The sequence below is a fragment of the Syngnathus acus genome, chromosome 8 (assembly GCF_901709675.1).
Source record: "Syngnathus acus chromosome 8, fSynAcu1.2, whole genome shotgun sequence".
NCBI classification, from domain to species: Eukaryota; Metazoa; Chordata; class Actinopteri; order Syngnathiformes; family Syngnathidae; genus Syngnathus; species Syngnathus acus.
In genome coordinates this window covers 9,412,163-9,438,536 of record NC_051093.1, presented here as the reverse complement: position 1 = coordinate 9,438,536, position 26,374 = coordinate 9,412,163, and the positions used below count along the sequence as shown (strand labels likewise).

The following is a 26,374-nucleotide window of genomic DNA, read 5'->3' as shown; positions in this document are numbered from 1 at the left end:
TTCATTTGGAGTCAACTGGTATGAACATTTGATGGGATAATACAGCCATTTTATGTGTTTTGTTTCTCCAGTAACTGTTGCCTTAATCAGGTTGATTCTTAAATTGTCACTACAATTATGATCAGAGATGTGGTCAAAAGGTCACCTTAAAAGACTTGATTAATTTTATGACAAAATTTACATTTTTATGATTATTGTAGACTAGTATAGATATCAAGTCAACCTAAATTGAATCTGAGGTAAGTTGTGCCCTTATAGAATATTGATACTTTTCATTATTTAGCATAAGCAAAAATAGATTGAGTATCATGTCGATAGTATGCAATCGGACCAAGGGGTTTCTATTTTTTGGTAACCTTGTTTAGCTAAATTTGAGGGAGGAAATATTCGAATCACAGTTACTATGTGCTGTAGCAGCAAGTCATCTCACTCCCGGTCTACAGCGGCGCTCAAGGGCACATATGACGCATACAATAACAAGCGAAGAAGAACTACGCATTTGATTGGTCCAAACTTTGGCGGACTTTTACCTTCCGTCAGCGAGGGATTATTTCCCCTCCCTCTTCCGCCCACCCCGTGATTCTACTTTTGCTTATGACAACTTCAGCCGCTACTTTTTTTCCTTGGAGGGTGAGTTCTGGCGTTGACTAAAACATTTCAGTGCCAGGGCAATCTTGAAAGTTAATGTCTAAATCTGATCATAGTTACGCAAAAAAACACCAGACAGGTTTTGTACTTTGAACGTCTCTGACCATGTGATTTTTGAATTTATTTTTTTCCATGTTGCAATGGCTGTCCTTTTATGACATTTAAACCTAATAGGATTTGACGATTCCCTTTAAATGTAAACAACATCTCGTGATTTAAAGAAGTTATGAGTACAAGTTACACAAGATACCAGACTGCGCATAATATTTTGAACGCTCGTGTTTGCTTTGCCCATGCAACGGTCCAAAGTTTACCCAACGCAACTTCAAGTTTTGTAACAGTCAACTGTGAACTGAAGCTTGCAAACCTCAATGAACAGTCAACCTCTAATAAATGCAAAAAAAAAAAAAAGGCATTTTTTTGTATTGCATGATGATATTGCTGCGGCTTCTTCTCACACTCATGGATAGTAAATGGAATGTATGTCGTCTTGTTTGGATCAGCTCTGTGCAAGAACAACAACGACCATGTCTTTAACAAATGGCGACAATGAAGCGTGGGACTCACACAACAAGATGATGTTGGAACCTCTGTCTGTCAATGACGCTGAGGTCAGTGTTTATGTCAATATTTTTGACTATTTCCGAAAAATGCTATTAACCCGTCACGTGTGTGTTTCAGGTCTTCTCTATTATTAAAAAGGAGAAGCACAGACAGACGTATGGCCTGGAGCTGATTGCCTCAGAGAACTTCACCAGCAGAGCTGTTCTCGAGGCTCTGGGGTCTTGTATGAACAACAAGTACTCTGAAGGCTATCCTGGTCAGAGGTACACTTGTGAAATTATTTATGAATTAAAGAAGGGGTACAGTGAGATTAGTTTGTTCTTTAGAATAAAAAAAAGTTTTTTACGCTCACAATGGTCTTAATGTAGATACTATGGTGGAACTGAGCATGTTGATGAGCTGGAGAGACTCTGCCAGAAGAGGGCGCTTGAGGCCTACGGTCTGGACTCTGACAAATGGGGCGTGAACGTGCAGCCATATTCAGGTAACCGTAACAATATGGTGTAACATTTTATATTTGATGAGGTGGCTTCAAATCTGGGTTTGCTTGTTCTTCATGCGCTTATTTCTCCAGGTTGCACACCAAATTATGGGAATAAGCAATATAAAAAATGAACGGCGCTCAAATGGCATAATAAGAAATGTCAATCCTTCTCCGTGTAGGTTCTCCCGCCAATTTTGCTGTTTACACCGCCATTGTGGAACCGCATGGGAGAATCATGGGCCTGGACCTTCCTGATGGAGGTCACCTGACACATGGTTTCATGACTGAAAAGAAAAAAATCTCCGCAACGTCCATCTTCTTTGAGTCCATGCCGTACAAGGTGATTGATTGCTCAAAGTTGTTTACACTCACCTCAGTCATTGATTAAGTAGGCACTGTTCTGAATTGTCACACTTACTTGTCAGAGAGAGTTGTCGTTGCTCATACTAGATGTTTTGGTTTCAGGTGAATCCCGAAACTGGTTACATCGATTATGGTCGACTGCAAGAAAATGCTCGCCTCTTCCATCCCAAACTCATCATTGCAGGTTTCTCGTTTGCTTTGGAAACTTTGTTCGGCTTTTGCTGTCATACATATAACGAATTAAAACATGAACCCACAAATAAAAATTCAGACAAACGTTTCCTTTCCTTCCGCTAACAGGAACAAGCTGCTACTCCCGTAACCTCGACTACGCCCGTATGAGGCAGATCGCCAACGAGAATGGCGCGTATCTGATGGCCGACATGGCGCACATCAGCGGACTGGTGGCCGCCGGAGTCGTGCCGTCCCCCTTTGACTGCTGTGACATGGTTACCACGACGACGCACAAGACGCTGCGCGGCTGCAGAGCTGGACTGATATTCTTCAGGAAAGGTCAAATCTCTTCCGTCATCAAATCTTTGAGTTATCGAGCATGTCGTTTTATTTTCATCCGTTTGTCTTCAGGTGTGCGCAGCGTGGACGCCAAGGGGAAGGAGGTTCTGTACAATCTTGAGTCGTTAATCAATCAGGCCGTCTTTCCGGGGCTGCAGGGTGGACCACACAACCACGCCATCGCAGGTCCATTTACGTCACTAGCTAAATGCCAGATGTGTCACAATTGAATTTGAGCCATGTTGGCAAAGAATGAATGATGTGTAGAATTTGCTCATATCAATGCTGGGTCTTTCTGTTTACGTTCCCAGGTGTCGCCGTCGCTCTCAAACAAGCCATGACACCAGAGTTCAAAGCTTATCAGATGCAGGTTCTTGTCAACTGCAAAGCTCTCTCCGCTGCCCTCGTTAAGCACGGCTACAAGATTGTCACTGGTAGGTGCCACTGACACTTGCCACATCGGTTGGCAAGAAATCTCTCAACATCATGATTTTATTTACATATTAAGGTGGTTCCGACAATCATCTGATCCTATTGGACCTGCGCAACAAAGGAACCGATGGAGGACGAGCTGAGAAGGTTCTGGAAGCTTGCGCTATTGCTTGTAATAAGAACACCTGTCCAGGTAAGATTTGTTTTATAGGTCAGGGCTGATGTTGCAACTTTCTTTTTATACTGAGTGATGTTTTCATGCAGGAGACAAAAGTGCTTTGCGCCCCAGTGGACTGAGGTTTGGCTCTCCAGCTCTGACCTCCAGAGGCTTGGTAGAAGATGACTTCAGGAAAGTGGCAGACTTCCTTCACAGAGGTTAGGAATGTGCAGCTCCATCATGGAGGGAGTAGAATTCCAATGTAGAGAGCGCCCACATCTTCCCTTTGTTTTACCTCTCAGGTATTGAGCTGACCTTGGAGGTGCAGAGAAGTCTGGATCCTAAGGCCACTCTAAAGGAGTTCATCCAGGCATTGGCCAAGGAAGAAAAGTTCCAGCTGCGTGTGACTGAGATCAAGGCAGAAGTTGAAGCTTTTGCTGGTCATTTTCCCATGCCCGGCCTCCCTGAGTTATAAATCATGATGACTCAACTGATACTTGCAAACTAATGCACACAACCTTGCAGGAGGAATTCCTGCATACGATATCTTTGATACGCACCTTACGTCTTTGGATCAAAACACATTTCAGTACAAGCAGCCTTACAATGGTTTTTTTTTGTTTTTTAATGTGACATCATCCGCTGCTGATTTCAATGTTTCAGATACATTTAAGCTTCAATATTCATTAAAATCCTCAAAGTTCTCCTTGTCTTATGAGTTATGCACATTATCTGGTCTTTAGCATCTGGCGAACTATTATTCTGAATCAGTTGATGCTGCATTTAATGTTCAATTTATAAGAGGCCTCGAAATATGAATTCCCTGCTGGAATTGAGATTGAAACATGAATGAGCTAGTCCAAATATTTATAGATATATGTAAAAACCTCGATAAAAATATTACACTAGTATTGTCATCAAAAGATGACAAGATGCCGTTCTGTTTCGTCCAGTCCGCTAGGTGGCGGTAACGGGCTTGGACACTGCTTGCAAACGAACTCAAAAAAGTCACTCGAAGGAAACGGAAGTGGCGTTTGTTGGGTCATAGGTTGTTTCAGCGCGCCTCTCGTGCTACTCGGAGAACTGGGCTGAGACAAAAACAAACTTTTAAACCAATCCCGAGTTTGGATCTTTTGTTCGACAAAATAAAGCAGTGTCTGACTGTTTCCTTGGTGAGCGTACCTGGCGTTTTGAGCTCAAGGGCTAGCCTGGCTAGCTTTTTATTGGCGGCTGAGGGGGGGGGGGAACAAAAAATGACCGGCTAATAATATCAATAGTAAGCTAACCGAGGCGTTTAGTTTCATAGCGGGACTCGACGAAATCATCGCCTTCAACCATGCAGGATTTATTGGCTAGCGCGGACCACATCAAGTTCGACCTGGAGATTGCCGTGGAGCAACAGCTGGGGGCTCAGCCTCTGCCATTCCCCGGCATGGACAGTAAGTGCTCACATGCTAACAGCTAGTTTGGTGACAGCAGCAGATCTGCTACCAGGACCACTCAAACCTGATGCTTTGACCGATGTGCCCCCCACCCCGCCCCCTTAGAATCCGGGTCTGCTGTGTGTGAGTTCTTCATGAGAGCTGCATGCTTGAAAGGTAAAAACAAAGCGTCGTCATGCACCCAACAATTACCAATAATATTGCATATCTCAATTCTTTTCAATTCATGTTGGATGGAATACATGATCTGCTTATGCAATGGTGCATTTATCATGTTTTGTTTCCATTGCATCACTAGGTGGCATGTGTCCTTTCCGTCACATCAGTGGAGAGAAGACAGTCGTTTGCAAGCACTGGCTTCGAGGACTTTGCAAAAAAGGAGACCAGTGCGAGTTCCTCCACGAGTACGACATGACAAAGATGCCTGAATGCTATTTCTACTCCAAGTTTGGTGTGTTCACAGGATCTGAGTATTGTAACACATAATAAGGGAGCGTGTTTTTTATGTGTGCAATGTGTGTCACCTCCCTTAGGTGAGTGTAGCAACAAGGAATGTCCATTTCTACACATCGATCCTGAATCCAAGATTAAGGATTGTCCCTGGTATGACCGAGGCTTTTGTAAACACGGTAGGTCCTTAATGCAGCCGCTCATTGGCATGTATGTTGCAAATACCAAATGTTGTCATACCAAATGTCAAATCACAAGAGAAAAAAAACAATGCACAAAATGGGTTCTTCATGTTCCCGTTTCAGGTCCAGACTGTAGACACAGACACACAAGACGGGTGATTTGTGTCAACTATCTGGTGGGCTTCTGTCCAGAAGGAAAATCATGCAAATTTATGCAGTATGTATACAGTTTGCATTGAATATCAAAATGTCTCATCTACAAACAAAACAAATTCAAATGTGCACCTTTCTGTTAAGCCTGAAATGTCTGTTTATATTTTTTGTTCTTGCTAGCCCTCGTTTTGAATTGCCGATGGGAGCCCCTGAGCAGCCGCCACTGCCACTGCAAAACCAAAATCAGACAAAGGTGAGACATGTGGTAATGATGATGGTCTTCAAGTGTTTCATCATTTCTCCTTGCTTTGAATGCTCCAGACGGCGTCTATGGGCCGCTCGTCATTCTCAGTCATCCACCTGACCAACGCCAGCCCGGGCCAGCGGTTGCAGAACAACTCTTCCAATCCTGTGACTCAACAGAATCATCTCATTTCCAACAGAGGGCCTCGACCACTGGACCAGGTCACCTGCTACAAGGTGATGAAGATTTTGTTTCTCAATGGGGTCATGTATAGAAAAATGAGCTATTTTTGTCTAAAAACGCAAATACGGAAAAACTAATTCTTGCTGTTGTTACTTTCGTCCCGTTTGTGCAGTGCGGAGAAAAGGGCCATTACGCCAACAAGTGTAATAAAGGCCATCTTGCTTTCTTGAGTGGGCAGTGACAACAGGAAAGATGGACAGTTGACAGGTTGACACTCTGAAGAATGGCCTGGAACAACCTGCGATTTTTTTTTTTCTTTTTTCTTCCCCACTTCTGGTCAATCTACTCGTACGAAGAGAGATTCACATTGCTTCAATTGGTATTCTTGTCTTTTATAGTGTGGGGGGGAAAAAATAATCAAGATGCCAGACTGACAATATGTGGACACTTCCACACACAAAAAGTCTGAATTGAGCATTAAGACCTGCGGTGTGGACTTATCCGTAGTGTCTTATTTCTAGTTTTCTATTACTTGTGCTTATGTTAGCCTTTGTCTATTCAAAACTTGCAGAATAGTTCACAAACAGGTAAAATCCCAAAAATCATAATTTACAAGAGACTGCAGCTACACTCCTCACCGAATCCATACAGTAAAAAGTTGCTCATGTTAATATGATGTGTGAGGACAAATTCTCAGTGTGTAAATAGATGGTTCATCCTCAAATGTGTAGGAAATCCTCAATCTTTGTCATTTTTTTCCCAATCAAGACAAAACCCACAATAACTCTTCATATTGTTTATTGGTCAAATATTGAACACAATGAGCTGAGAAAGCAAAGAGTAGGAGGAGCTGGAAGGTCCATCCCTGAAGCTCTGATGGCTCGTTAGTGGTACTTCCTCCAGCGATCATGTTCTACAAAAGAAGACAGAAAACAATTGGAAACAATTTCTAAACTCATTTAATCAGCATAAATAATAGCTTTGTGTTTTGTTGCCACCATCACAACATAAGTCCACTGCCAACTACTGTATTTTCTCAATCAAGCAGGCAAAGAATTTGTTGTGTGATGTCTATAATAAATGTGCATATTTTATGTTCAACAGTATTCATCTTTTCGCAAAGTGGAAATGAGTCTCTTACTTATGTGGTCGTATTCCCAAATGTAGCTGATGGTCACGTAGCCAACGAGCAGCATAGCAATGCCACCGATGCCTCCTTTCTTCACATTAATGTACTTATTGTAGTATCTGTCGTGGCCTGAAAAAGATGTTCAAAAATCAAAATGGAGCAAGGGTCGAAGGTCAAAGTGGGTGTTCTCACCTCTGCGGACAGCAGAGATGATCCCATTGGGGGTGAAGTCTCGCCCTCCGAGCCAGCTTCCCAACTCGCCCAGTTTAACATCCATCAGACGCCTCTCAGCCAAGGGAACTATTAAGAGAAAATCAGCTTTACTGCTGGAGTGGAAGACAGTATTTTACAATGCAAAGGTTACATTTTAGACATATGATTAAATGACAGCCCCAAAACAATGTCAGCTTAGCCAAAATAGCAATACACGCAGTGGCAAGATGATCGGAATATGAAAAACGTATATCAGACTGTTAGCGTTTTAATCAATTGCCATATTACATTATTTTTAAACAGAATTAGCAATGACGCGCAAAGTCCTTGACGTGACTCGAAGGATTCACAAAGGCCTCTGATTTAACGACCACATAAAACCGATTCATTTACGGTCATTTGACCGCATAAATCACGTCAATTATGCACAAATGCAGAATTGTTTCATTAATAAAACCCACAAAAGTGACACGATTGTGGATATTTGTGCAGAGGACACGCTAAGCTACCTGGTCTGTCCGCCATCTTGATCGGTGCTGTTCGGCTGGCTGAGCTGCAAAGGATGATGGGAAAATAAGCCGCGGTGCACTCTGGGAGCTAATGTAGTTTTTTTCACCGGAGGAAAGCAACATGGATGAATTTTTGAAGGTCTGACTGAGAATCTACACATGCAGAAAGAGAAAAAACACAACTTCTGGGTCATGTGTGAGTCGAGGCTGGGCGCAAAGGAAGGATAGATCATTACACATACATGCACGCACACACACATTGTGCACAGTAGTAGTTTTGGCCTTCTCCCAAGACTCTCGCTTCCCTTTATTAGAGTGATTTGCCAGCTTCTCTGCAATGACTTTAATTAGATGGAAGCCTTATGAGAGTCTTACACTCTGCCAGCTTTTAAGTAAATCTACTTTTGCTTGACAATTCTCCTATACACACACAAGTACTTTTGTTTTTTTATGTCTGCCTGGGCTTTTCAGCTTACAACTAGCCACAAATTGATTGAATGTAGTTCCTTGTAGCTGTACATGGGAAATTGTTAGCTGTCATATGCATAGAAAATCAATTGAACTATTGCATAACTCCTCATATAAAGTAGCATTAAAAAAATGTGACAATTGTAAACAACAACATTACACCCTAATCAAAACACACCAATCAAAAGATTGATTTTGCTTGTTAACGTTAGCAGCGACATGTTTTAATTCTATAAGAAAAAAAATAATAACCCTGCTTTCCAGATTGACTTGTTTGTCCAGTATTTTTATGTTTGGCTTGTTTGTTGCAACTCCGCCTTGGGCCATAGTGCACTGTACTGGCTATACACACACACACATACATAGGGAACCAGTGGGAGATGGATGATTTGATTCCACTTGAAGAGGCAGGTGCCCTGGAGGTCTGCCACAGAGACAGCTCTTTGAAGCTGATGGAGAGAGATGGAGGTGGAGGCGGGAGGAGCGCTTGGTCAGAATAGAGGAAAGACAAGAGAAGACATTTGGGAGCAGAGTAGACAGGAATGGAAAAAAAGGATGGAACGATAAATAAGGCGGGGAGAAGGGGGTGCTTTTTAATACGCAACCACTTTCTGTCAATTTCTTCTGTTTGGTCAAACAACATGGGACACATCAGTCACGCAGAGAAGCTCTATGGGACTGTCTCCTAGTTCTTCAACAATCTCATTAGAGCAGCGGAACCTGCTGTGAGGCGCTCACTGGCTCAAAGGCAATTTACCACATGAGAGATATGGACGGGAAGATACTGGAGCCCGCGTGGGAAAGCTCTCGAGGGACTATTTTGTTCTGAATAGCGCCGCTCATGGTCTTGCCCACTTCATCAAATTCTTTCACGCACACTCTTGAAAGTGAGGTAGTGCAGTGTAACAGCTTTGATTATTTTATTGATTTGAATTATTGTTATATTGTTGAGTATACTACCACATGTAATATGTAACATGGGCTGCCTCTCTCTCCCATCTTTTCAAGCCTGATATTCATCAGCTCACAAGTTACCGCTCCACTACCTCCTGCTTTTCCCCTCCATCTGTCTCTCTCATGCCCACCCTTGATCTCTCTCTCTATCTATCTATCTATCCATTCGAACATCTGCACCTGTTCTCTTGGCTTTCATCTGGCTTCTTCACCTGGTTGACTCCTGCTGCTACTGTGTCTCGAACTCGCTCTTCCAAAAGAATAGCATGATTTAACTCAACATTCACTTTAATATTGTTTGATTTTTAATCGTCAGCAATTATGTCGCTGCAGGGTCTCTTATTATTTTTTATTCTCCTTTCAATACATATTCCAGCCCATACTGACTGCATGCAGGAGTCGCACAGAATCAAAATAAGAATTGATTAAAGTGACATAAGCTGCAGTGACAGCATTGTAAGAAGGAAATTAGTGATGCATTAGATTGGTGACTTCCAATCCAATGCATCACTAATTTACTATTAAGAAAATATATATATGTATGAATTAAACTATGGCACCACTACATAACTATGTCAAAAGTGCATGATTTAAAGCTGCAGTAAAAGGACTTTCAAGAACTGCAGCGACGACGAGACTAAGCAGCGAATGCCCCCCCCCCCCCCTCTCTCTCTCTCTCTCCGTCTCTCTCTCTCATCCACTTCCTCCTCAGCCGCTGGATGCTGCGTCAGGAGGCGCGAGGCTCCGTCTGGATGGAGACCGACTGAGCAAGCCACCAGGGCAGGGGAGAAGCGGCCTTGCCTTGGCACGGAGGTAACCTGTTGTTATTGTCGTTGCCTTAAAAAAAAAAAAAAAATCGTATCGTGCAACTTGACTGAAGGGAGGATAATTGGAGAAAGCACAGCTGGTCGGGTTCTCTGAGGAAACAAACAATCGTCTTTTGCGCTGGTCGTTCAGATGTAGCGTTTGCTTTTCTTTCTAAAACGGCGCTAGAATGCACGCGCGTTTTGTTCTCAATCATGTGTGTTGTTCAAGATGCACAGGATTAGGCACAACAAATAAAAATAGATCTGCATGTGTTCAAATGATTTTTTCTTCTAAAAAGATGCAAAAGCTTTGATTACGCTTCAATTAATGCTTTTTTTTTTTTTAATTTAAAGCAAGGAGCTCGCGGGCGCCCACACTTGGTTGTCATTGGAATGGCTTCCAGCTGCAAATAAACAGGAGCTTTTAACCCAATCAGCGCGCCTCAGGGAATAAACCTAACATGACCTCCTAGTCCTTACTAATTAGCTGCGTCAATTTTCATTGTATGGCAGCTATAATTATACATTACGTCATTATTCTTATAATGGTATGTTTATTTTCTGATTGTAGTTTGATTTGAGAGCTGTCAAAAATAAAGAAAAATAGAAAATAATAATGTCGCATGAACTACATTATGTTGGTCAAACAATATTACCTCCAACCATTATGTGTAGATTGTATCTACTGTATTGACTCCCTCTGTAAGCTGTCAAAAAAAAGTGCTGAGACTGACATCACACCGTTAATTTGTAGCTAAATATTTAATTCATAACACAATTTGTGTTTGACTTTTCTGCTTTGCTGGCTTCTGTGGGCTCACAGCCGTGCATCTTTTGTCACTTTGCTTGTCAGTGAATAGGCGACACACAAACACGCACAAAAGCTCCCACGTCTCGTCTAACCTTGGCTTGTCTCCATTTATTAAGGCTTATGACGGCTCTCTTCTTTTCTCCCTCAACATCTTTTTCCATTTAGTTCCCATGGTTCCCGCCTCCTTGCATCATCCAATCGTTTCCCGCCTCTCTGCCGCCGCCGCCGCCGTAACAGTCGTGTGCAACATGCCCGCTCCCGGAAGCGCCTAGCGAGCATCCGACTTGGCTGCAGAAGATGGACGTGATGGGAGCAGAGCGTCGCAGGCCCACCCCGGCGCAGACGCCCGAGGAGAGGGACGTGTGGAGGGATGGGGGCAGAGCCGGATGGAGGGATGCGGGGAGAGAGGGAGGATGGAGGGATGGACGAGAGAGCGGAGTGGTGCAGAGCTACAGTTTTGACTCCTACCAGCTGGAGGAGGAGGAGATCAGCAAAGATGTCCCGGAGAGAGGCGTCTTGGCGCTGTCTGAGCCCGGTGAGGAACTACCTGACCTGTTATTTGCAAGTCTGCCATTTTCCACAGTTTAAAAAGGAGCAGCACTGTTGCACATCAGAAAATTTGGGAAGGAGCATGTGTCGATATCAAGGAAGAACCTTGTTAACAGAAAACCGCCGTGTTGCTTACTCATTCACGCTGTAGAGATGCCAAGCTAATCATATAAAACTAGCTGTCAATTACTTCCTATTGGTGGAGTGAAACACAAACACACACACACACACACACAGCAGCGGTGGGTGGGCGGTCGTTGGGGTAATGAGAATTCGGAGCCAACAGATGCAGTCAACCTTGTGGCTCTTCTTAACATGAATGTCAGAGGGGAAAATTCATGCTGTCAGTTTTTGCTCAATAAGGTCCATTTTTTATCCACACAATTTCATGATTCAAGCAGTCACAAAAATGAAGGAAGAAGAGAAGAACTTGCACGTCTTTCCTTTTGATTCACTTGAATGAAGACCCAGTGTGTCGTTTGATATTCTTTTTCTACCTACCTTCCCGCTCAGACTTTGAGGAGCCGATCCCTGACGACCGTTACCATGGCATCTACTTTGCAATGTTATTGGCTGGAGTGGGCTTCCTGCTGCCCTACAACAGCTTCATCACAGACGTGGACTACCTTCACCACAAGTTCAGAGGTACGATGTGAATGTGATGCAACTTTTATGAAGGCACGTAAACAATGTATGAACACAGGGACGTCCATCGTGTTCGACATGAGTCTGACATACATCCTGGTTGCTCTTTTGGCCGTCCTTCTCAACAACGTGCTGGTGGAGAGGCTCAGCATGCACACCAGAATCACTGTGGGTGAGTCGCAAATTAACCGACAGAGAAGAACAAACGTGAGCGTCAAAATAGAAAATGAATAAGTCGAAAGTAGCAGCATCTTTGGAATATCATATCAAATATGAAACATTTAGTCGGTAATAAAATGGCATATATGTAAGCATATGAGGAATACAATAGAACAATAAATGGTCAATTTGGTCTGAATTTGATTTACAAGATTCGATTAGTAGGCCGTAACAGTAATCTTGCACTACAGTGCCCCCTGCAGGATAACTAAGTTCATTTCACTTGACTCAACACTGAGGTTAATAAAGTTTGGGTTGAAGAATGATGAACTTGACCTAAGCGTGATGTCTGTTTTGGTTCTTTGTGCAGGCTACATCTTAGCATTGGGACCCCTGATGTTTGTCAGCATATTTGATGTCTGGTTGGCAAAGTTCACGACCGGTCAAGCTTATATCGTCAACCTGGTCTCAGTGGGAGTAGTTGCCTTTGGATGTACAGGTAAGTGAATCAGCAAACGTCAATCAAATCAAATAAATCATTATTATTAATAGAATAAAATGAAAATCATCCCATTTACTCACCCCACCCCTGATTGACTGTTTTAACCACTCCCTCATCCATTTCCAGTTCAGCAGTCCAGTTTCTATGGTTACATGGGGATGCTGCCCAAGAGATACACACAGGGGGTGATGACCGGAGAGAGTGAGTACAAAAATATCCAAGGGTCCCACTATCTTACTTCCGACTTCCTCTCATACATGTCAAAATGTCTTCTTCATCTAGGCACTGCCGGTGTCATCATCTCCTTATCGCGCATCTTCACCAAGCTGCTGATCCCAGATGAGAGGAGGAACACTCTCATCTTCTTCCTCATTTCCATCGGCATGGAAATGCTGTGCTTCCTCCTTCACTTGCTGGTGCGCCGCTCCCGCTTCATCCGTTACTACACCAGCCAAGGCCAGGGCAGGGGTCAGGGAAAGGGTCATGACCCCCACGGAAACTCCACCGGCTACAGGGTTCATCACGACGTCACGGCGGAGGAGGTTAAATTTGTAAGTTGGAGCCTGATGTTTACCACACATTTTCAGCCAGATTTGGCAATTCTCACTGGACGCCTCCAAACAAAAATTTGTTTGGGCACATTTGTCCTGTTGTGTGAAAGGAGCATCCCACTTTGGTTTAACACAGTCTTTGTGCAGTGTGTGTGTTGCCTCTGCATTTAAGGGGATGATTCACGGATGATTTCATTGTGATGGTTGCCAGGGGAAACCAAGGCAGTGCTCCACATCATGGCTATAATCAGGAAGAGTGCTCCCTTCTGGCTCTTGAGACCCTTTCATCAACTAATGGATTAGTGTGTGCGTGCGTGCGTGCGTGCATGCGTGTGTGTTGACATCAACATGCAGTCAGTCAGAGTGACATGCTAATAGCCATTATAAATAAGATGAAGTCATGCAGCCAAATTAGGGGGACAAAACAAGAAGACCTACAAGCCTACTGATGATTGTCATCAAGTGTTGATGTGAAAATGTTGCTGGTTCCTCCTCAGGGGAATGGCGGAATGGGACCACCCACAACAGAAGACGGCAATGAGGACTATGTCGGTGGGACGTACGTGCGATTTGACGCCCCAAAAATCAAGATCAGAGGAACCTGGCCCGGTGTTCGAGGTATGTATCGGCAAGTCATTTTTTCATGTCTGCTCAACCCACTTTTAATTCAGCATTTAATCTCATCCTCTCTGACCAGACCTGATTTTGCATCGTTACGTGGTGTCCCGCGTGATCTGGGCCTATATGCTCTCCATCGCGGTGACCTACAGCATCACCCTGTGCTTGTTCCCCGGCCTGGAGTCCGAGATGAGGAACCACACTTTAGGGGAGTGGCTGCCCATCCTCATCATGGCCACCTTCAACATGTCCGACTTTGTCGGAAAGGTCTCGGCACCCCTACGAATAAGGTTGAGGGTTACGGAACCAAAACAAGAAGCTCAAGAAGCATGGCATGTTTTCAGATCCTGGCCGCGCTGCCCTACGACTGGTCCGGAGGCCGCCTGCTCTTCTTCTCCTGCCTGAGAGTTGTCTTCATCCCTCTCTTCATCATGTGCGTGTACCCGGCACACGCGCCCACCCTAGCCCACCCCGCCTGGCCGTGTCTCTTCTCCCTGCTCATGGGCGTCACCAACGGCTATTTTGGTTCCGTGCCTATGATTCAGGCTGCTGGCAAAGTGGCGCCGGAACAGAGGGAGCTTGCAGGTAAGATAGGCTTCGCTAGAGACAGCTGAAAAATTCACTGCAGACCTGTGATAAAGAATTGCTTTGCGCAGGTAACGTCATGACGGTCTCCTATATGACTGGCTTGATGGTGGGCTCGGTCGTGGCGTACGCGGCTTACAGCTTCACCGCTCCTCCCGGATCAGGCTTCTCCACGTTCCACTTACAGGCTAACACTACCGGCTTTTGAATGTCCTCACATGCTAACCGTGTTTATGCGCAAACACGTGCAACATTAGGAGAGGGTCGCCTTCTCTGAGTTGAAGGAAATAACATTTCATATCTTTCCAATCTCCAGCCAGGATGAGTGAGTGAAGAGTTCGGGGATGTCAATGGACTTTTCTCCCGAAATCTTCATTGGTCGTCCTTTTGGAGTGTATCACTGTGAGTGGATGAAAAACGGTCTTAAGTGACATTTTCTCATCCAAAAGGACATTCTTATGTTTTGTTTAATTTTTCAAGTTGGAGGCTGAGCAACTATATAGTCAAGTAATGTTGATCTGACTAGCTAACATCAACCATATCGATTCTTCATGGAGAAGTATTGCTCATCTGTCCCCACCAGCTTCTGCTCAATGTTCTTTGTCTTGTATCTTGGGATATCTTTTTTTTTAGCTAAAATGTCCTCCATGTGAGTGGAACCTCCAAAATCGAACAAACCAAGTTGTTCTCACTTTCAAAAAAGTTGGTGACCCCTGTTATAAAGAATTAATGATGGCGATCGTTTGAGACTGTAAAAAATGAAATCGCAGTGTTATTGGAAAATTGTTTTGAAATCAATCCGCACCACAGAACATTCATGTTCAACTTTGGAGGTTCCCCTGGGTCAATGTTACATTATGAGGGGTAAAACAATGTGCCAAAAATAGCTACCTTTTTCCAAGTAATGTTATTAACTGAGAAAAGAGGGAATGTAAAATCAAATGTGTCACTGTCAGAACCTTGTAAATATATTTAAGAATGACATTTAAAGGAGTGCCGATGTGCCAGGGCTACTGACCTTTTTCTAGTTAATTAATTCTGTATAACGTATAAAGATGTGGAACTTTCTTTGTGTTTCCTGCCTATTGTTGTCTTTTAAATAATCGTGTGGAGCAGTGGGACAAAAACAGTTAAGCGTTTCAGAACTGGTTGGCCTTGTTCAGTCCATTTTAACCATATTTGAGCAATGGAAGGAGCAAAACATGACACCATATCATGTTTGCAAAGTTAATCAAATAGCTTTTAGTCAACATAGGAACATTTCAAATGATATATTGCTGAATCCAAAGTTGTCTCCTGTGGCTTTTTCCTTTTCTTTAGTGTTCTGTTATTCAAGCTGTCTTGGTTCAGTTGTTTTCTTTTGGTGTCGTTTTGAGGGTTTATGGAATATTTGAGTAATATTTGGTGGTGGAAAGATGAATAGCAGTGCACTTTGTATGTCAGCTAAGCTCTACAGCTGGCGTTTACTGAAACTGAGCATATAAGAATGGGAAAAATAAATCTATTATCAAAGCATGTCATTTCATTCCAGACTCGTTTACTCACAGGCTCAGTGTTTTTGTTTTTGTTTTTTTGGGGGGGGGAGAAATATTGAGAACCGTTTTTAAAAAAAATAATGAACACTTCTGATGCTTTAATTGTTTTAGTGGTGTGCTTAAAAATAAAAAAGTAGCGAGACCAAAAAAGATGAATTTAAGTTGCTACATGAACCGCTTTCTCGCTTGTGACGCAATTTAACCTGCAGAGGGCAGCATCGGACTACGAATGACTTTCGACAGTTTCCATGGTGATGACCTCAGGCTGACAAAGAAATCATTAAATTCATTACAGCCTTAAGGTTACGGGAATACGGCCAGAACACAACCCACCTATTAATTTCATGGGATTGTTTTTTAAGCCTTGCTTTACATGGTCATTTTTCATACTGCATTCGTTTGTCACGTGACGTGCTGTCCAATCGCTCCGGAAATGACATCATGTAGCCTAAAAAATAAACAACCGGTCGAAAAACCGACCTTCGGAAGACGCAGTTTGTGAATTTGGACACAGGAATTATGTATTCTAATGGTACCGAAAGCTTGATTAAACAAGCAAGGTAAGGCGACCTAATGCACTTATTCGACGTCAACATTATGTTGCCCCTGTTTAGGTGATCGAAAAGAAGCCTCCATCTTTCTTACTAGACATGAAACATTCAAATGTAACCAAAATGTCATTGCTGATTTGACTAGTGAGGGTGTCAACATTTCAGGGAGATCCAGGAGTCTGAGTTGCAGAAGTTTTACAGTCGCTTAATCAAGTTGCTCCAGGGGAAAGAGCATGGTCACGAGACTATTGATTCCTTGCAAAGACTGCGTCTCATCGTCTTTGCCACCAAATACACCAGAACGTAAGTGTGACAACTCTCCAAAACTGTCACTCATGTACTTTAGCTAACTTTTAGAACACTCTTATTTTCTTTCCAAACCCACATTGTCTACGTAGTTCCCCAAATAGACCCTGTTTGATGAATGTTTTCTAGGTTGCCCCCTGAGCTTCACAAGAGCCTATTATCGCTTCTCTCTTCCCCTGTGGAGCAACTTCAAGTGCTGAGCTCAGCTGTTCTCAGAGAGACACTTCCCCTCGCTGCTCAGGCGGAGAACTACAACCAGGACGGAAACAGTCAACTGAACACTCACGCAGCTGCCGTGCTGCTTGCTCAGGTGCGCGCATGTCTTATTTGGCTGAAATGGTCACAGCGCTATGAACGAGTAGCCCACGTTCTGCTCAATCAAATAGGCTCAATCTGGAGATGATCTGTCAGCTCTCTGCACTCAGCTCCTCCGCGGTTTGGACAACAGACCCTCAGAAGGACCGACGACGCACTTGCTCCCGCACACCCTGCCGATTGTCAACTCCATCCTCACACACAGCCCGGAGAGCCTCACCGAAGGTAATAGGAACGCATGAATATCATTTTTTTTTGAAAGTTCACTTTTTCAAATGAAGTGAGCCGCCATTCTTCCCTTGCATGTGAATCACTTTTCAGATAACGTAACCCTCCTTAGTAAAAAGCTTGTCGATTGGCTGCGTTATGCGAGTACCACGCAAGGGGGCGGAGCTTCCTCAGGAGGATTCTTCACGGGGTCCAGGTCACGTCAGGTACTGCTGATATCAACAACGTAGCACTTTTGCCGCAAATATCTTTCGTTTTCCGTGTCTCGTTAGCCGCTGCCTATTGCCGAGCTGGACGGGACGGTGTCGGGAGATTTCTTCACGGTGCTGTGTGTTGGTCAAGGCTTCACCGAAGACCAGTGGATGAACGTTTACTCTTTTTCCATGCTCCGACATTGGCTCCTCACATTCCACTCTGTGCCCGGTGGCACCATAGCAGACACTGGTAAAACGTCAGCATTCATTCAAAGCAGTTCACTTGTACAGCAGGTGGCAGGCAAGGCAGGAAAATAGAAGATTCTCACCTTATTATTTTCCTAAAACAACAACACATCATTCAGGATGACCTCTGTTTTTCTGATTCTACAGCAAACAGATTACAGCTAAGTCTCTCCCTCTCTCACTCAATTTCTAATGGTAAGAAGTGGGTTTGACGCCCCCGCCTTCCTTCCGCATGTGCCACTAAGAGGCCATATCAATAATACACTTTCTGCCCTTTGTGTCTGATCATTAAGATGACACTTGAGCGTCTCACCAGAAACCCTGAGATCGAACTTTTTGTGTTTCCCACTGCCTCTAGTTTGCTTTTATAGCAACACGAATGACAATTGTTGCAGCATGAGCAGAACTTGCTTCTTTGAGCTGTAAGCCACGCAGACCTCATTTCCTATAATTGCAAAGTCCTCTTCTGATTGCACTTTGTAATTTCAGTGAACCCGTTACCATGGCAACGGCGCAACTCGTACTGCGCGGTCAATCGTCATCACCTCCACTTGCGACCTGCTGTTTTGCAGACGATCGGTCGGAGATGGACGGCTCGGTGGTTTCCGTGGTTTCCGTCACGTCGTCGTCCAGCCGCCTGCTGCCTCCGAAGGAGCGCCTAAGAGAGAAGGCCTTCCAGTACTGCCAGCGCCTCGTCGAGCAGAGCGATCGCAGTATGTGTTTGTCATCTTCAAAATGGAAATTGGTTCTTCCCTTTAGCTCTCAATGTGTCTTTCAGAGGCTCAGAAGAAGACAGATGGCGATCTGCAGAAAGCTGTGAGCTCAACTTTCATTTGCCGCTGTCGTCGACACGTTGCAATTGTAATCTCTTTTTTGCTGTCTTTTAGTGTCTGGTGGAAGCCGTGTGTATCCTGGACTCCGTGTGCGTCGAGGATCCGTCTTTTGTCTACCGAGTGTTCCCGTGCATCAAGGCGCTTTTTGGTCGTCTCAGCTCCGACTTGTCATTCGCTAGAGTCCTGCTGCCTGTGGCGCAGTTCTATCTCAATCATGGCACGTATATACACACACACACAACATTATGGTCATATGTGTTGGCCCAACTACTGTCATTTATAATACACTCTTTGAAATTTCCTTCTTTTTTTTTTTCCCAATTATATTCTTATAATTGACCTGCTATTTTTGTCCCTTTTTTTTCACATTTCCATGACCAAAGTGAAGATGACTAAAGGAGCATCTTTTGGCCCTCTTTGTGCCTGCAGTGTGTTGATTAGCTGATAGACAGTCTTAGCGTGACAACTAAAACAGGATGTGGCTTGTCAGAAAGGAAACTTGCCTTCAGCCACTTCCAAGAAGAAAGAACACAAAAATGCTGGAAGATTGTTCTCCTTTATATGCTTCTCCAGCCAATTATTTTGTTTTTCTTTTGATATTTGGCTTTCGTTTGAAATTTCAAAATGAACCTAAATGCACTGTAAGCTTTACTGGTAAACTTAAGTTGAACTATTTTGCACTAAATTCTTTTTGTTGTTGTTGCTCTGTTTAGGTGAAATGGCCGCTGTGGACTGTGATTGTGTATGGAACCTAGTTTTGGGTCGGTTCCCTGCCGAGCTTTTCAACGACCCTTTCCTGGCACATGAGCTTCTGCGCTTTCTACGACTAAACCTGGAGAACGTGCAACTCCGCGTTCCCCAGTACATACGCCACTTCCCAAATCTTCTCAAGGTGAAATGCCGGAGAAAAAGTTGCTGCCCCAACTTGTGAATACATACCTGTGTTTTCAAGGTTTTGATTTGTGTCTCTGCAGTTTTTAGCGTGGGACAGCCCCGCAGTGATTGATGACTTTGTTGATCTGCTGCCCTCTATGGTGACGTCGGGTACTGCATTGGAGCTGCTGCATACTTTGCTGGATCTCCCCTGTCTTTCTGCTACACTGCTCTTGCAACACAGGTGCCCATTTGACACATGAGCATTTCCTATATTTAAAAAAAAATAGTATTAGGTCATGGCAATTGAGTTTCTTTTATTTACTTTGTGCCCAGATCAATGTGTTTGCCCATTTCTGATCCGGGAGGGCGCAACCTGGCATCAGTGAACGCATTCCGAAATCCATCGTTCCGAGGGCTTTTCCTCTTTCTGCTTCGAGGTGAAGCGGGCGCAGGTGAGCGCACGATATTTGGACCCGGAACATTATGAGTGTCTTGCATTGTTGATGTTTTCCACAGGTGACACAATCGACCGACTGAGCACGCTCCTTGAGCTGTTATCCGAGGCTGCCGATTGGCCGAGAGTCGTACAGTGCGCCCAGACCGTCCCGATTCTGCTGCACATTTTTTTCAACGCAGTCGTCAATGTGAGGAAAAGAAATGTTCTCGAACTGCGTTTGAAAAAGGGAACCGAATAAGACTCAGAGATGGTCGGTTCTTTGTTTTAGGTTGCCGACAGGACCCTTTTAGGCCAAGTGCTTTTGGTGACGCTGGAGAGAAGCAGCCTCCTCCTCAACAGCCCTAAATACATCACGGAGATACACAGGTACACAATAAGCGTGCCGATCCGCTGTCTGCGTCACCGTAATTTGCACATTGTATCTGCAGAGTGTTCAGCCGTCAGCTGATCAATCTGTGCAAACTCCACCCCTCTTTGGTCATTGACCAATCCCACGAGCTGCTGGAGTTTGCCGGGGCCACCTCCAATGTGTACAACAAACAAGAAGTCTACACACATGTGGTAAGAAGAATGAGATTGATCAGAGTCGTTTCAGACTGATGCTGCAGCTCCAAACTTTTCTGAAGTTGCTGTGACATTCTTAGACGAGGGAAGTGGAATCCCTCATAGCCGCAAAGGGGAGACCATGGGGCTCCCATATTGCTTGTTTTCACTTCCTATGAGTTGTCCCGATACTTTTGTCAATGCAGAGTACTTTCAGTTTCAGTAGCAAATAAAAATCATCCACATCTGTTTTCAGGTTTTGGTGCTCGGGGAGTACCTTTCTGTGTCATATGACTCTCGCTGCTCCACGAAGCTCATCACTTCCTGTTTTGAGACTTTGGAGGCAGTGCTTTTTGAAATCACATCATCTGCCCCGCACCCAGGAACTGGCTGCCCCGCCCCTCGCGCCATCACCACTCTAATGAGCGCCCTCGCTAAACTGGCGTCCCGATCACACGATCTGATACCCAGGTGGCGTTGGAGATGATTGCACGTTTTCAATCCGTCCTAATTGGACGTCAATGTATGTTTGTTGTGTCCATGGTAGGGTGTCTCTGCTCCTTTCCAAGTTGAGAAACGTATCCAGCGGAGGGTCCGTTTCCTGGTGCGAGGACGACGAGGACCTGGATTCCGTATTGACTCTCGGGGAGGAGCTGTGCGCTCTCCTGAAGATGCCCGGCGTGGCTCAGAGCGTCCTAAACCCACCGGCGCACGTCACCGCGCCCCGGTGGCATCAAGACACCAACGTGGCCATGCCGCTCCAACTGCGAGCGCTCACCAGACTCACGCAGGCGCACGCGTCACATGCTCAACACACACCGACTTCACCGTCACCCCACACAAGCACGTAAACATTCACACTTGGACACTTTTTGCACTTTTTCTAAATACATCACTGAGTGGAGAAATGAGAAGACAAAGCAATCAAAAACGATACTCCCCATCAGTGTAATATATTATCTCTTTATTCTTTGTTGCGACATATCAGAAATAAAAATTTACAAAATAGATCATCTGATTTGTGTAAAAAAAGAAACAGACATATCCTAAGTCTCCAGAAGCCAGTTAGAAAATGGGTCAAGTGTTTGTATGACAGCATTTTCGAGGCGTACAGGAAATGCAGACATTGACTAGGAGAAAGTGCTTTGACAAAAACATCAGAAAAGAAAAATGCAATTTATGATACAGTCGTCATCAATTCACTGTTATTCGTATTTTGTGACTCATTACTTCTTCAAATGCACATTGTTACAATTCAATAGAAATTTGCTTTCAGAAATAGTTGGCACATTATGAGTGGAAAGGATACCAAAGCGCATCGAACTAAATATTTCTTTTGGTCTTAAAACTATTTGACCAAATATTGGTCATCTGAACATCATTAGATGCTGTAACTGAGGTCCTGAAACAAAATGACTGCGTGATTACCAGCTAAGATTAGGCTTTCGGAAATAAAACAAGATTAGTGATTCATGTATTCATTTATCTCAGACCGACCGCCGAGCTTGTGCTTTCTCAACCAGTAACTCTCTCCGTACGAGAACACCTCCGCATCACCTGGAGGTTTCCAGCAGTGGCCGAGGCAAGTAGAGGTACCTCCAGATGGCGTAGTAATGGATACCTGCTCCGGCTGCCACGAAAAGATGCCAAATAGCGTGGGCGAACGGGACAAAGCCGTCGCTCTTGAAGAAGACCACACCCACGGCGTAGAAGAACCCACCCAAGGCAAGTTCGCACACTCCTGCGTGGTCCATCTGCAACATTATATGCATGATACATTCGTGACATAATACTTTCATCTTTTCATATTTTTAAGTTTCACATTGTGTGTATAATACCATTGACAGAATGACCAGAGCAGGAACAGCTCCCATGGCCACATATCCCAGCAACTCCAGCAGCTTGTACCTGCAGGTAGAATGGGTTCAAACAACAGCGGCGTCAGCACCTTTGATTGAGTTCACTTACACCGATGTGGTTACCTCTCATGGAAGAAGAAGACATAGATGGATCCCAAACAAGCCATGACCCAGATGAGCCAGCGCATGTGGCATGCCCACGGGCCCAGCTCCCTCAGCGTCAACCTGTCCACGCACGTCACACAGTCAAACGTCACAGCGCCTCCGCCGTGACCTCGCTCAGCCGTCGCGTCGCATCATCGTTTCGTTTGTCTCCTCAACAGACTTACCAGGGAGAGTAGGAGGCTGCTATGAAGAAGTAGATGGCCATGCGGTCACACATGTGGAAAAGTTGCTCCACCTTCCTGCAAAAGGTCAAAAGACGACATATTAGTTTTAGTCCGAACAAATATGATCAAACTCAAGTTATGTAACGTTACTCAACGTTTCAGTGGCCTCATTTTTCTTCAAAGTTCATAGCCAGGTCACATCTGGTGTGTATCTTAACACCTCTGGCTATGTCATAATTAACAGTATAAGGAATAAACTGTGTGTGTGACTGCACGCACAAGTGGCATAGTAAAATGCCACATGTGACTCTACCTCGCCCGCCCGCCCGCACACACCTGAGGTGGCTGATTTTCCAGGCAGCAGCGTGGAAGAGCGTTGAGGTGACAAAGAGGCCAGTGAGTCCGCTGCCGTAAAGCCAAGCAGCAACACGATGCCATTGGTCCCCTGACAGGAAATACAGCACCGAACCACCCAGCAGGCTCGGGAGGATCCACAACTGTAAAAGCCAGGCAAGGAAACTTTATTTATACCGCAACTCAATGTGCAATCTACTAGTACTGTACTATAATTGAAAAAAAATGTTTCCTCAACATGCGGTTATTTTTTGTCAAGGTTTTTTTTAAACAAACACAATACTGAATAGAAAAACCTTGAAAAGGGTTTTGTCATTGTTTTCCTTTTTTTTTCTCTCTCTCACTGTGCTCAGTGTGAGAACATTTGTGTGTCTTGCTTTTCCTGACATTGTTCACATTCCTGCCCCTCTCCTCCTCCTCCGCCAAGGTGAACATTTGCGATATCGGCGGCACCCCTCGCTCCCGTCGTGTCGGTGTGACTACGCTTTCCTCCTGCTCTCTTCCATCTTTCATTCACTCGTTGTGACTCCCAGGGCCGAAAGAGTTGGGGGATTACAGCAGATTAGGGAACGCTACAGGCGAAATGCCGGATTACAGCCCACTGTCCCGAGCTGAGAGCCCCAAATCCTCACTGTTCTGCCTCAATCCTCAACTGACATCACTTAGCGCAAATGTACAGTAGTTGCTCGGCACGTAGAAGCAAGAAAACGCTCCGGCTCGCAACTGTAGCCGTTCCAGAATTGATTTGTGTGTTTTTGCGTCACTCACCCCATGTGTGGCGCAATTAGCAGCATGTTCATACTCGGTCGGTTGGTATCTCTTATTGGCTGGCGCCCTGCAATTCATAAACCTGAAAGAGAACGTGTTAGTTGGTCATTAGCAGAGAACTGATGTTCGCTTGTTATTTTGGAACTTGTGTGGCATGTGGGCTCATTCTTGCAGGGTCTAAGTGCTGCTAATCCGCATCACGTTGTGGGAATTTTTAAAAAGCCCCATCATTATTTGGGAGTCTATGTTTACCTGCGAGCTCATATTTAAACAGGAATCTGATCTCATGTAAATAGTATCAAACTGTACATTCTATGATTTCTATTTTTTTTGCTGATCATTTCGTAAAAACATAATTACACACACAGATTTAAAAAATATTCAAAGTGTAACCAAACTACAGTTCAAAAACAAGATAGCTGTAAATCACTATTATTAAATAGATCACCTGATCGTTTGTGAACTCATAAATCCCTTTGACAAAATCTCACCCAAGATTTTCATATTGAAGCAATATTGCAGAAAAAGCTGCGTTATCTAACCGTGCCTTCGTCTTGCTTTGCATCTGTGTGCACCATTTAATCCTATATTAATCCCCAGGAAGAGGAAACACATCTGGAGATGTTACAAAACCACACTTAATGCAGCGAGATGAGCTTGCACACACACACACACACACACACAGCAGGGCCACAGGTGCGTCTGCGTGCCTCAGCTGTGTTATTTAATTACACATGGCGAGCATGTCCATGCGCGCAAACATGCCGCCGATCTTGCGTCTCGCCCGCCAGCACACCTCCCTCCACTACATCTGTTTGTTGTAACCATTTATGGTACACAACGCCGAGTATGGAAGACAAAAGGCCTCTTGTGTAACGCCTCTTGTATAACGCCTGTACAATCCACAAGGCGGAAAGAACAAAAAACGTCGAGGGAAGGAAGTTTAAGATGTTTTCCTGAGACCTTTCCCGCACTTCCTGCCTATTTGTCACTGCAACACAAACTCCCTGGAGGTTCACACATGAGTGTGTGTTATGTTAAGGAAAGTAAATAGTAACCAGTGTCATAAAAAGAATAAATAAAGACAAGTGATGTGTGACCGTTTGGTTCGCCCGGGAGCTCGCTTAACTTTGTTCTGTTGTGTTTTTTTCTGCGCTGTTGTGAAGCCATCAATGGACCTGAGTGTTATACTGCGATGTCCTCTAATTGCTTCTGACGGAATTGTGCGTGAGTGTGTTTGTGTAGTTGGACTGGAGGGAGGGGAAGACTGATCAGAGGAGACATTGTTGTCAGCATCAGCGCAACTATTCTCTTTTCTGGCTTGGGCACACACACACTCACACATATACTGTAGATGCCCATAGGTGTGTGTGTGTGTGTGTGATTATGTGCATAAATGAGTGAGTATGTACATGTGCGTTCTTCTCACACAAAAAAAAGTAAGTGCTTGGCCATAATTGCCCATTTCAGCACATTCCGTACATTAATAGGATCAGTTACATTTAAACTGTGTGTGTGTTTGTGTGTTGAGAGCGATTTCTTTTTCCAGTAATGCTCAAGTTCAAATCCACTGGGACTCCAACTCTGATTCTCACGATTACAGTATCACAATCTCCCATGCATGTGCACGTGATGGTGCATGTTTTGTTTTTATTATATTTGGTATGAAGCTGTTTCAGTCCTATCCTGCCCTGATCTCTATTTTCCTACCTGTTGTTTCCATTCTACTCGTTAAAATCTTACTTCTACAGTGAATATAAAGTCTACACACCTCTTTCAAATGTCATATACCTGTGTTATTATAAAACCAACATTTAACTGACCAAGTTAAATGGTTTCAAACCTTTTTCTACCATTAATGTTATCTATAAACTGTACAGTGTTTATACTTCCTGACTGGAAAAGTTTTTTTCCCCCAGCTTGAATTGTACGTCACATTAATGGTGGAAAAACTCATCTTTTTCGTTATGTTTCTGTTGTTTTGAACAAAATTAACTGTCCTTTAGACACGTCCGTCTTACAGGAAAGGTTAAAATAATAGTAATGATAATAATAATAATAGAACAGCATCTTAAAGTGAAAAGGCAATGCAAAAAAAGTTCAGATTGAGATGCTGTCATTCCCACGCACGCTCGCGATGAATCCATCCCAATCTCCGGCTCGGACCGTGCGTGCGTGCGTGCGTGCGTGCGCTCGCTCGCTCGCTCGGGTGCAGTTGCAATTTTTAAAACAAACGAATTCAGAATGATTGACTGGTACCTTCCAAATGTTGTTCCCTTCACGTCCATCTTTTGCGCGTGTGCGTGCGAGTCTCCGTCTACAGACTCCCCATTCCGGATGTCCCACAGCCGTGCGCTTAAACACATAAATCCAGCCGGCCCAACAACAACCTGTAGGTTCGGTTCGGTTCGGCCAATGCTACTGCACAACAACTACTCCACTTCACCACAACTTTTCACCACCAGCGTGAGAGTGGACCCAGGCTGCATTCCATTTCGCAAGCATGGCTGGTGGTGGTCTTGTGGGTCTGCGCAGAGTTCTGTGCAGTCTCAGATGTGCTTGGAGGATGTTCCGCCGGACTGGGCATGTAATCCCTCCTCCCCTCTCCTGGCCGATGATAACCCAGCAGCCAACCATCACTCCTCCCCTCACAATGTATCTCCTCC

The 26,374-nt window shown here is 44.3% G+C and overlaps 6 protein-coding genes across 12 annotated transcripts; 4 read left to right on the top strand and 2 right to left on the bottom strand.

The window, feature by feature from the left end:
• Window positions 1–506: 506 nt before the first annotated feature.
• On the top strand, window positions 507–3,876 carry shmt1 (serine hydroxymethyltransferase 1 (soluble)). Of its 3 annotated transcripts, XM_037255945.1 has the most exons (12): window positions 507–630; window positions 1,152–1,259; window positions 1,330–1,475; window positions 1,581–1,696; window positions 1,876–2,036; window positions 2,162–2,243; window positions 2,360–2,572; window positions 2,645–2,758; window positions 2,884–3,006; window positions 3,081–3,197; window positions 3,269–3,379; window positions 3,464–3,876. In XM_037255945.1, exons 1-12 carry the CDS (start codon window positions 595–597, stop codon window positions 3,634–3,636), a joined length of 1,500 nt encoding a protein of 499 aa, XP_037111840.1. In that variant the 5' UTR covers window positions 507–594; the 3' UTR covers window positions 3,637–3,876. The 3 variants fall into 3 exon arrangements, with proteins under 3 accessions (XP_037111840.1, XP_037111838.1, XP_037111839.1); XM_037255943.1 differs by having other exon boundaries at window positions 2,360–2,758; XM_037255944.1 differs by having other exon boundaries at window positions 533–626; window positions 1,151–1,259; window positions 2,360–2,758.
• A 302-nt stretch (window positions 3,877–4,178) lies between these two features.
• Window positions 4,179–6,916, top strand: cpsf4 (cleavage and polyadenylation specific factor 4). Its single transcript, XM_037256076.1, has 8 exons — window positions 4,179–4,600; window positions 4,709–4,759; window positions 4,902–5,054; window positions 5,137–5,232; window positions 5,359–5,452; window positions 5,569–5,641; window positions 5,710–5,868; window positions 5,988–6,916. Exons 1-8 carry the CDS (start codon window positions 4,498–4,500, stop codon window positions 6,054–6,056), a joined length of 798 nt encoding a protein of 265 aa, XP_037111971.1. The 5' UTR covers window positions 4,179–4,497; the 3' UTR covers window positions 6,057–6,916.
• Window positions 6,597–7,769, bottom strand: atp5mf (ATP synthase membrane subunit f). Its single transcript, XM_037256123.1, has 4 exons — window positions 7,667–7,769; window positions 7,137–7,244; window positions 6,957–7,073; window positions 6,597–6,728 (listed from the first exon to the last, which is right to left on the bottom strand). The coding sequence occupies exons 1-4, from the start codon at window positions 7,680–7,682 to the stop codon at window positions 6,700–6,702; spliced, it is 270 nt and encodes an 89-aa protein (XP_037112018.1). The 5' UTR covers window positions 7,683–7,769; the 3' UTR covers window positions 6,597–6,699.
• A 35-nt stretch (window positions 7,770–7,804) lies between these two features.
• Window positions 7,805–15,829, top strand: slc29a4 (solute carrier family 29 member 4). Its single transcript, XM_037255934.1, has 12 exons — window positions 7,805–7,862; window positions 9,801–9,901; window positions 10,871–11,240; window positions 11,768–11,899; window positions 11,958–12,071; window positions 12,429–12,557; window positions 12,687–12,761; window positions 12,843–13,111; window positions 13,609–13,729; window positions 13,809–13,996; window positions 14,074–14,314; window positions 14,386–15,829. The coding sequence occupies exons 3-12, from the start codon at window positions 11,003–11,005 to the stop codon at window positions 14,520–14,522; spliced, it is 1,644 nt and encodes a 547-aa protein (XP_037111829.1). The 5' UTR covers window positions 7,805–7,862; window positions 9,801–9,901; window positions 10,871–11,002; the 3' UTR covers window positions 14,523–15,829.
• A 444-nt stretch (window positions 15,830–16,273) lies between these two features.
• On the top strand, window positions 16,274–21,867 carry ap5z1 (adaptor related protein complex 5 subunit zeta 1). Of its 5 annotated transcripts, none has more exons than XM_037255852.1 (19): window positions 16,274–16,409; window positions 16,566–16,703; window positions 16,836–17,016; window positions 17,132–17,246; window positions 17,343–17,455; window positions 17,522–17,693; window positions 17,837–17,884; window positions 18,048–18,111; window positions 18,179–18,402; window positions 18,468–18,505; window positions 18,577–18,739; window positions 19,236–19,414; window positions 19,497–19,639; window positions 19,732–19,850; window positions 19,915–20,042; window positions 20,124–20,221; window positions 20,284–20,416; window positions 20,655–20,869; window positions 20,946–21,867. In XM_037255852.1, the coding sequence occupies exons 1-19, from the start codon at window positions 16,369–16,371 to the stop codon at window positions 21,247–21,249; spliced, it is 2,616 nt and encodes an 871-aa protein (XP_037111747.1). In that variant the 5' UTR covers window positions 16,274–16,368; the 3' UTR covers window positions 21,250–21,867. The 5 variants fall into 5 exon arrangements, with proteins under 5 accessions (XP_037111747.1, XP_037111746.1, XP_037111748.1 ...); XM_037255851.1 differs by having other exon boundaries at window positions 17,093–17,246; XM_037255854.1 differs by having other exon boundaries at window positions 16,318–16,409; window positions 16,546–16,703; window positions 16,799–17,016; window positions 17,093–17,246.
• An 84-nt stretch (window positions 21,868–21,951) lies between these two features.
• On the bottom strand, window positions 21,952–26,322 carry mmd2a (monocyte to macrophage differentiation-associated 2a). Its single transcript, XM_037256077.1, has 7 exons — window positions 25,968–26,322; window positions 23,709–23,790; window positions 22,923–23,083; window positions 22,587–22,661; window positions 22,381–22,482; window positions 22,237–22,306; window positions 21,952–22,152 (listed from the first exon to the last, which is right to left on the bottom strand). The coding sequence occupies exons 1-7, from the start codon at window positions 26,072–26,074 to the stop codon at window positions 21,952–21,954; spliced, it is 798 nt and encodes a 265-aa protein (XP_037111972.1). The 5' UTR covers window positions 26,075–26,322.
• Window positions 26,323–26,374: the final 52 nt, after the last annotated feature.